The sequence below is a fragment of the Bison bison genome, unplaced genomic scaffold (assembly GCF_000754665.1).
Source record: "Bison bison bison isolate TAMUID 2011002044 unplaced genomic scaffold, Bison_UMD1.0 scf7180017864472, whole genome shotgun sequence".
NCBI classification, from domain to species: domain Eukaryota; kingdom Metazoa; phylum Chordata; class Mammalia; order Artiodactyla; family Bovidae; genus Bison; species Bison bison.
Window position 1 is genome coordinate 3,151,642 of NW_011495033.1, and position 10,168 is coordinate 3,161,809.

Below are 10,168 nucleotides of genomic sequence, written 5' to 3' on the forward strand. Positions count from 1 at the left end.
CTGGGAGAAGCAGGGGGAGGAGTGGATGAGAGCTGGCAAGACAGAGGACAGAAGAGAACAGTGAGACTCCAAGTCAGACATCCATCTCCCTCAGACTCTGGGCGTATGTAAGGCGGCCACTGAGCCCTTCAGTGGAACTCTTCCCCTTGAACCAGATTAGGCTAGAAGTTGATAGGCTAGAGAGGAAAAGTTTCATTTACCCCAGGATGGCCTGAATCTAGAAGGCTCAGGGTCTTCAGAAAATAAGGATTATAGGAGCTTCCAGGGCTACTTACTGTTTACTTTTGGAGCAAGCTATTGGAACAGAATCCTATTTGAGCAAACAGAACAAAAGTTTAATAGGCAGTGACACGATGTATGACTAATTTTGTATCTCTGCCTTTGGTGAATCTGTTCTTTTCTTGTACCATGAAATAGAGCGTAACCCCAGGCAGAGGACAGTTCCAGGCACCCCATGATTTGTGTCCTCAGAGCCAGAAGGTTCTCCTGGAACCTAGTGAGCAATCAGTCTGGCTCTTTGAATCAGACTCCAGTTTACCATAACCTTCTCACTGTTCCCTCTCCTTAGGCAATCTCAGAACAGGTCAGCCCGGACATCTTCATGCAGCCGCACTCAGAAAATGCGATGTCAGTCAAAGAAATCGTCACTGAGATTGAATCCATCAGTCAAGGAGTTGGACAGATTCAAGTGAAAGGAGACGTGCTGTCCAACCCATGCCACACACCAAAGAAGCACATCGTCCACGAGCTGCCCCTGGAGAGGGCCCAGGCCGCGGAGAACAGACCTGGAAACCTGGAGCAGAGTGAAGGTTCCTGCCCAGCCCAGCCTGAACCAGCCAAAGACTCAGGGAAGGGGCACCCCGAGGGGTGCCCAGGGGCACACTCCTCCACCGCAGAGGTAGAAGAAGAGGAACCAGTGGAGGGGGAACAAGAGCTCTGGGGCCCCGGGATGCCCCCGGGTGCCAAGTGGTACCCCGGGTCCGTGAGGCGAGCCACCTTGGAGTTTGAGGAGCGCCTGCGGCAAGAACAGGAGCACCATGGTGCTGCCCCTGCGGGGACCTCGCTGTCCACTCGCAAGAATTCCAAGAACGATTCTTCAGTGGCAGACCTGGCAGCGAAAGGGAAGAGTGACGAAGCTGCCCCAGAACTGTCATATGTCCCCAAGGAGCCAGAGACGGGCAGGGGCCAAGGGCGATGCGGTGGGTCTGAGTCTGGCTCTTTACCGCGTCCTGAGCAGCTTGCCATCGTCCCAGCCCCTGAGCTGCGGGAGTCTCACCCAGCGCCAGCAACTCAGGATGGCCCACGGCATGAAGGTATCCTGCGGGAGCCGAGGACTGTGGTCTCCGGCCAGGGGCCCGAGACACCAGCGGCCCCTGCTGCCTTTCCCAAGAAGATAGAAATCATTGAATACACCTACACAGCCACATCCCCTGATCCCGGGCCAGGGTGGGAAAGAGCCAGCAGTGAGAAGAGTGGGGCGCAGGGACTGAGGACAGTGAAGGTGGAAGAGACCCTCACTGTCCTCTGTGCTCTGGATGAAAATCTGAACCGGACGCTGAGCCCCGACCAGGCTCCTCTGCACCCCAGAGTGCTACCTCCGCCTCATTCTTCCTCTCCCCAGCATGAGCACAGCAGGCCAGTCGACCTGCCCCCCACCCTGAGCAGCCCAGCAGCGCCTATTGTCAGTCCCACGACCCAGCCATGTGGCGCCAGCCCGGATCACCTGCACCCCCAGACGGTGGTTCACCTGGAAGGCTTCACAGGGCAGAGCAGCACCACAGACAGCGAGCCCTCCACGGAGCAGGGCAGCTGGGAAGAAAGTCAGGAGGGCCCCCTCTCCAGGGCCAGTGAAGTGCCATATCAGGGCTCCCAGTTCAGTAGCGAAGACCTGCATTTAATCAGCCAACTGGGTAATAATATTGGGGAGCAACCAGAAAAACTGGACCCAACATCTGTAGCCCATCAGCTCCCACACAGCTCCAGTAGCGACAGTATAGAGAGTCCCAGTCAGAGCCCCAGGGTGGTGAAGGGACGCGCTAAAGAAATCGAGTCCCGAGCAACTTCCCAGGTAGGGCTCCCCAAGCCACCCCAAATGAGGCGTTCAGCTTCCCTTGCCAAGTTAGGTTACTTGGACCTCTGTAAAGACTGTTCACCAGAGAGGGAGCCTGTCTCCTCTGAGTCCCCTCATCTCAAACTGCTTCAGCCCTTCCTCAGAACGGACTCGGGCATGGAGGCCCAGGAGCCCCCAGAAAACCCAGACACTCCCCAGAACCGAGAGCCCACCAAGTATTTGATAGAGCAGCTCAGAACCACAGAGTGCATCGCGCAGAGCAGGCCAGTGGAGAGGCCCCTTGCACAGTATGCCAAAGAGTTCGGTTCCAGTCAGCAGTGTTTGCTCCCCAGGGCAGGACCTGGATTGACTAGTTCGGAAGGAGGCCTTCCTTCGGTACCGACCCAGGGACTGCAGGACACCAGCCCGGCCCCGGGGCTGGCTGTGGCGCCCCGAGAGCAGCACGGCAGAACTCACCCCCTTAGGAGACTGAGAAAAGCAAACGATAAAAAACGGACAACCAACCCCTTCTATAATACCATGTGATTCTGAGCCTGTACACGTGACTTTCTAAAAGAAATGTTTGTAAAAGGGGCAGGTGTAATACGTAAGGAACCATGCACTTTATTGGTTAATTTTATAATATTTTGGTCATTTTACTGTTCCTGGCGCATGCAGGGTTTGTTCCCCACCCCCACCCCGAGTGTGTGTGAGAGAGAGTTTGATTTGGACGGCAAGACCATTTTGTCTTTTTTTTTTTTTTTTTTGGGAAAATTCAAACCTCAAAAAAACACTCATTTTCAAAGAACACCTTTATCCAAGGCAACGTGCTGTTTTTCAATGAATTGCCACCTGCTCCTCATTTTGCCCTCCGAGGAAAGGCCTGCTGGCTTGATTGAGGAAGGAAGCAGATGGGGAGGGTGGGATGAAGCTGGAAATTGGAAGCGCTGCCCTGGGCCTGTGTGATGAGGGTTTGGTCTCCAGACCTGATGCATTGGATTCAGATTTGCTGAAGGGGGCAGCCTGACGTCAGCGTGTTCTCAGCCCAGCCCATTGGGAGTTCCTGAGGTAGGCAGGCTCTGCTTTGCTTTCAAAGAGGGTCTTCCAGAATTCATCTCTTCTGGTCTGCAGAGTGTATCATTATAAAAAGGCATGATAACGGCTGGCTTTGTAAACCTATCAAGCAAATACTTTTTTTTTTTTTACCCCAAGCAAATCATTTTATTAAACTTAAAATGACCTCCAAATGAAATCCAAGAGGTCCTCTGTAAAGGGAATCTGAATAAGAAGAGGTGAAATTGGGGGTGGAGAGGTGGTCACGCCCAGTATCTTCTGGGTGGATGGACTCCACTAAGGTGGTCATCCTACCCTTTCTTCCCCACCCCCTCTTCCCCCCTACCCGCCGGAAATGTGCTCTGCAGCATCCTCCCAATGAGAAAACACGATAGGGCCAAGTTTGAAAAACAGCAACTGAAAATGTGTGTGTGTTCTAAAATGAGTACAGATGTAGGGTTTTAACCCTTTCGTTACTTGAATAATTCTGCGGGCCTTTTAAGTTTCATGGCCATATTTTTCCAATTTATTTTCCTCCCTCATGCTGTTTTTCCCAACGCTGCCTAATTTTTTAATTTCATAGATATTTGAATTGTTACATGACCTATGTATAACCTCCAGTGAATGCAAAGTTTTTCTGTTTAATATTATCACTGTTAACACTTGACATAAGTTTTCTTTTTTTCTTTTCCTGGAAGATTTGTCATTTCTCTAGTTTATATACAGTATTTATGTACATAATGTCCTCACTTTGTTACATTGTTTTGTTGTTAATGTTGTAGGGTCTTTTTGATTTATCCATTTTAAGAAGGAGTAAAGCTGCAACTGGAAGACATACAGACACCACAGAAATAAAACTCATGGGTGTTGGTAGGAATCTGCAGAGAATCTGTGGACAGTGGTGTAATTTAAATGGAGACTTCTAATCACCAGCTCCTGCCAAATTATGTGTTAGTAACTTCCTCCTCAGAGAAACCCCCAAAGGCTCCCAATTAGATTGCAGCGTGACTGAAGGCTGATGCCTCTTTGAGACTGAAATCCCAGAACATTGGCTGAATCAGAGCCAGGGAGCATATGTGAGTGTTACTGCTGCCCAGGTCAGAAGCCCCTAATGGATTGGGCTGAAGAGCCACAGGGAGGCCTCAGCAAGGGCAGGTGCCCCTAATGACCACATCTAGGATGCTGTTGCTTTGCTGCTATTGTGGAGGTCCTTAACACAGGAGCCCCTGCCGTAAATACCCTGTTTCAGCTTCTTACAGAACACGTGTTTAGCCCAGAAGGAACGCCTTCTGCAGCTCCTCAGAACCAAAGAGGTCTACAGATTGGCTTCCTGTGTGCTTTGGTCGATGGCCACATCGCTGAGAAATACACCAAGCACAGAGCTGAGGTTTAGGTTTGGGGTTCATCACAGCACTGAGAGAAGACGACAGATTCACAGGCTGTGAATGTGATGTCAGAGACCAGAGCTCGGTGAGGACAGGGTGACCCAAAGGAGACAGCAGAGGTGGGCTGAGGCCACTCCTAGGTGCTCAAGATGAGCTGTGAATCCAGTTGCTGTGAGGAGGCCACGGTTGGGTCTGACGTCCCTGCCAGGAGGCCAATTAGAAACCTCCTGTTCCAAGTGTTTTTTAAGGTGTAGTAATGATAGGTACCTGTGCTGTTCCAAAATAGTTTCTTCAGTGTTCAGATGTGTCATCCACACAGTTTTGTGACTCCTGGATATTTAATGTGTTGTAAAGTGTTCTGCTAGGCGGCATGTTCCAGTGTGAGGAGACTTGCAAGACAGGGTTATGAGTTTCCAGGGCTCATCCATTGACACTGCCCTGTCTGGTTGAGGCAGTTCCATCACCAAGATGATGGGGAAAGGACAGGAAACTGCGGGGTTGGGAAGAGGAGGCTTGGCATGGAGGTAAAGAGTCGTGTCCACTCGGTGACTCCCCTGAGATGGTGACATCCCTCATATCAAGAAGGACACACCTGGGCGTCGGCAGTATTGCACTGTTCTCGCCATGGTGTTCAATGCTCACTCTCACTGCATTAAATAACAGCAGAGATGCGGGGGGTCAGGGAACCATCAAACGCTGTGAAGAAAGAAACTTTTTTTTAAGTGTCGAGGAAATGGTCTTGCTCTGCCTTTTTTAAAAAATAATTATATTTTTTAATCATTTAATTTACCTGCCTAAAGAAACATTCTCTACATGAGGTCTGTAATTCAAGCATGCCATGGGGTTTTGCCAGCCCTCAGACTCCCACAACTGAGTGTTCTTGTGCTATTTACGTAGCTGAGTTCTGTCCAGGGGAAGTCCATGATAGCCTATCAACAACTTTCCAAACTGTATTCTCTTCAAACGGTCTGATAATCTCGGGTGACCTATTTCCCTTTTCTGTTCATGGAAAACTCAGACCCAAAGCAGCAGGTCTGGGCAATTGACAGAGATGAGTAGAAGTTTTGACCTCTCGCTCAGTGCCTCTTGATCTCTTTACTTTGAAAACTACCATAGCCTGACTCAAAATTTATTCTGGAGGGCTGTGTGATTGTGTGTGCGTGTGTGTGTGTGTGTGTAAAAAGTCACATCGTGGTGCATGGGGTGCAAGCCCCCAGGCACACAGATTTTGAGCTGTAATCTGGATGGCGCTCCGGTCAGCAGGAAAAGCCCCGCTTTTCTGATTTTAGAAACAACGTAAGCATGGTGTGTGCTCTGGCAGATGTAGGACTGTACTGTAGTCATCCTCATCTCACCTCATTTGGATGGCCTTTCAGATTCCGAATGTTTGGGATCATTCCTAACATTTCAGGCTCTTTACCCAGCATTCTCCTGCTTCTGTACCTGTATCCCAGCTGGCATTTCCTCTTTCTTGTTTTGGGAACTACCAAGAGCCCCAAGGACAGTCTGAGGATGACCACCCAGGCTCTGGGGTCCCCCCTCCTGCTAAAAGGCCCCAGACAGATGCCGTCAGATAGACCTGAAGTTGCTGAGAGTAGCAGCTCACAGACATCTTCATTTGTTCCAGCTGAGGATTTCAGTTCTGAAGTGATCTAGCCATGTTTAGTAGAGATTTTTTTTTTTTGGGGGGGGGGGTTGGTTGGGAGTTATTTCTCTCTCTAAGAAAGCATTATGCGAAAAGGGTCATTTTCAAGGGCATTTTCAGTTTTTAAAATAAAGCCATTCTTTGGCTTTTTTGAACAACTGTCTGTGGATACTTTGTTTACATTGTGAGTATTAAAAGGAGCATCATCTTGATGGCCGCTCCCTCTCCTCCAGGCACCCGCCCTGGCCATCCTCACACAGAGCAAGGCCCTGTGGTCAGCCCTCATGGGGAAGTGGGGGCCACCTGGAGCTGATTTCCATCTGTGTCCTGCACTCCCAGCCAACACGCTGTATGGAAACAGTCGTCATTTCCTCAGTGATGGTGTGGTCTTATAGTGATGGTTGTAGTGGTGAATGGCTAGTGTTGTTTTTCAATTTTGTTTTGCTTTTTGATGGTAGATGAGATGAAATCTTAGCTCTTTCTTTCACCACCAATCCAACTTAAGAGCATCTTGGATTCATTTTCCCTTCCAAACTAAAAGATCAAGGCATGTATTAGGCATAAATTTATTTACTGCCTCAACTCATCCAGGGGCCGTATTAGAATGAAAACTTGCCTGCCACCAGAGCAGGCAGCTGCACACTCCTAACCCTTCTCCAGGGCTTGGGGTCCCTGGATGCCATGGAAGGCTATTGCAAGATGCTTCTGTATTTTAATAGCCTGGAAGTGGAGGGTGACTGGGCCTGGCTCCTGCTGTGAAAAGAGAACCAGCCTCATTTTCTCAGTGCCCCAGAGATCTGGGGCAGAATTTCTGAACTGGAATCAGCCCTCATCGGCTTGAAGATGCCCCAAGAGGTGTGTGACTAGGGCCACCATCTGTGTCCTCACAGCAGCACTAGCGGCGGCCTCCGGTACCCGGGGCTTAACTCGAGCTGATGACTCAGTCTGGAAGCTGGGCAACTAACTGGCCCTGAAATGTTTCCCCATCAGTAAGTCCACAGGGAATTGTTTGGTTTTTATGTTCTATTGGAATTTGGTTTGCTTGGCATAGCTTAAGGTGCCTTTTCTTTTTTCCTTTCTACTTTGTTTTGTAGGACTTGTTGTAAAGGTAGAAAACAAGTCCCCAAAGCCCCTCCCACTGACTGTTAACCTTTGCCCAGGCAATCCCAAACTTTTATGCTCACATTTTATTAAATAAAGCAGGTGCTCCCTGGAATCTCTGGGACCTTTTTGAGGCATTTGAAGCAGAATATAAAGAGTGGTCTCATCTCCTTCCTTAATCTTCCTGCTGGTTGGGATGTTCCACTTGTATCATAGATTTTTTATTATTGATGTGCTCCGCTGTTTTTAAATGTGAACTTGTGCGCAAATGTGCAGATTCAATGTTCTTGTTACAGATTGAATAAATTTTTATTTTGAAGATGAAGCGTGTACTCGATCAAGTGCAACAAAAGAGGGGGGTGGTGAGAAGGTGGGATTGGAAGAGAACACTGATGGTAACCATGAATCAATTCTCACTGATTGCTCTCCCTCCCCATGAGATAGCTGACTGCTGGGGAAAATAAAACTTTCTACCTCTCACAAAACAGGGACTGGATGGGAAATGGGGTCACCAAAGGGTATTTCAGATAGTGTGGCTCCAATCAAGTGACCAGGCTGGGAACTTGCCTGGTCAAAGAGGCTCTTGTCAAAGCCACCACCTAAATGTTAGAATGAATAAGCAAAGGAACCAAAATTCCTCCGCCATCTGTGGGACAAAGGGTCTGCTCAGGACAGCTGCCGTGACCTGGCCCAGCAGAGACTGGATTTCTTGGGTAGATGACCTCTCTGGACATGAATGAGAGTTCACAAGCTTTTGTTCGGCACAAGGCACCTCAGCTCACAGAAAGGTTTCTAGAAATGGGACGTGACTTTCTGAAGTAAAAGCTTTAACCCTCTCCCACTGTTAGAAAAGGAGCACTTAATGGTAGAGGAAGAGAGATGGGGCCAAAGAGCAGCTCTCCAATAAAACAGGCTGGGGACAGGGCAGAGAGGGGAAGAATTCCCTGGTGGTCCAGTGGTTAGGACTCTGAGCTTTCACTGCAGAGGGCGCAGGTTCAATCCCTGGTCAGGAAACTAAGATCCCACAAGCTGCACGGCACAACCCAAAAATCCACAACAAACCAGGCTGGGAGAGAAGGGGTCTCCACTTCTCCCACCCCTCCAACAGACCCATCATGAGATATTTAGTGATGCCGTTCATCACATATAAAGCAGTGCTACCATCTAGGGAAAGCTCCATTTCCAGAGAAAACACTGCCTTGTCAGTGTTTCGTGGATGATATGAATCATCCATATCAAATGAGATGAGCACACCACTGGTGTCTGGCTCGAGTGCCAGAGTGCCTGATGATGAAGGCAAGGTCATTTCACAAAATATTCCAGAGGTGCCTGGAGTCCCTAACCCTGATCAGTCGTGGCTTTCTATGCCTGTCTTCTACGGATTGCAGTTTAGATGGATAACAGCAGGGGAAAGCACCAAGTCCAAGAAGCTTCTTCCACTGATTGATTCTTTGTAACTTGGCTCCACTCACCCATGGATCTGCCAGGCCTTGGCAGCCAGAAGGCTAGAGGGCAGGTCTGAGCCTTACCAGCTCTAAATAATATCTGAGTTCCTGCTCCTGTACCTGGAGAGCACACCTCCCCCACTTCCCAAGTGATGGAACTGAAGGCAGAATGGATTGAAGGATTCCTGCTTCTTAGCCCCAGACCTTTCCCTCTAGAATGGAGTTCCTGGCTCTCTCTAAAAAGGAGAAAAGGAGAGGAGAGAAGAAGAAAACGCCATTTCAAGGTAGGAGACAGCATGTCACGTAGCTTTTCTGCCAACAAGTGGTACAGAGTTGGAAAGAACCTAACCCAGCCCTCTTCATTATACAGCTCAAGAAAGGTGCAAAAATAGGGTGACTGAGCAACGGCTAAAACTCCAATTTTGTAGTTAGTCCATGCGGCCTTTCCTCTGTGCCACAAAACGTAACTCTTGGTATCAGCATTTGTGAGACAAAGTGGCATTCTCCTTCAAGGAGAGACAGAAATGTGTGGTGCTGGGCTTCCCTGGTGGCTCAATGGTAAAGAATCCACCTACCAATGCAGGAGACATAGGTTCAATCCCTGATCTCAGAAGATCTCACATGCTGCAGAGCAACTAAGCCCGTGCACCACAACCATTGAGCCTATGCTCTAGAGTCCAGGAGCTGCAGCTACTGACGCCGCACACCCTAGATACCGTCCTCCACAACGAGAGGCAACTAGAGAGGCCCCGACTCGCCACAACTAGAGAAAAGCCCAAGCAGCAACGAAGACCCAGCACAGCCAAATCAATTAAAATTTTTAAAAAAAGAAATGCATGGTGCTGAAAAGCTTGACCCAGACACCAGAACTCTTGGGTAAGAATCTCAGCTCTACTATCTCAGTTTCCTGCCTCAGTTTCCTCATCTGTAAAACAGGGGTAATAATGGCACCCATCTCAGAAGACTGTTATCAGAATGGAATTAGTAAGTGTAATGTCTGTAATACAGTGTGTAGCTATTGTTATTAAGGAGCTACTGAGTCCCTCAGGTCTTTTCCTCCTAATCATGTGCCTGGAATCTTTAGGTAAAAGCGAGATTCTTCGTACACTACTCTTATGCCCCACTCCAATGCCATAATCATTCCTGAAGTACCCATAACAAGTGTCTGACCCACAAGCCACTGAATACTTGGACTCTTCCTGAGAAACAAGCCTTCTGATCCGTTTGAGGTTCCCACCACCTTCCCTCCCTTTACCCCTAATGCTGACCTCTACCTTCTGAAAAGCTGTGTTCCATTGATTTCCAGGTGTGTCCAGAGAAAAACTTCCCTGGTGGCTCAGATGGTAAAGCATCTGTCTACAATGCGGGAAACTCGGGTTCAATCCCTGGGTTGGGAAGATCTCCTGGAGAAGGAAATGGCAATCCACTCCGGTATTCTTGCTTGGAAAATCCCATGGATAGAGGAGCCTTGTAGGGTATAGTCCATGGG

General features: G+C 48.9%; 1 protein-coding gene across 3 annotated transcripts in view; it reads left to right on the forward strand.

Moving 5' to 3' along the window:
- The window catches only part of SSH2 (slingshot protein phosphatase 2), a 103,524-nt gene extending 95,965 nt beyond the window's left edge, over nucleotides 1–7,559 (forward strand). For all 3 annotated transcript variants that reach the window (XM_010861374.1, XM_010861376.1, XM_010861377.1), the window contains one exon: nucleotides 569–7,559. In XM_010861374.1, the coding sequence (XP_010859676.1) occupies nucleotides 569–2,596 (2,028 nt within the window). In that variant the 3' untranslated portion in view covers nucleotides 2,597–7,559. The remainder of the gene's footprint in view (nucleotides 1–568) is intronic.
- Nucleotides 7,560–10,168: the final 2,609 nt, after the last annotated feature.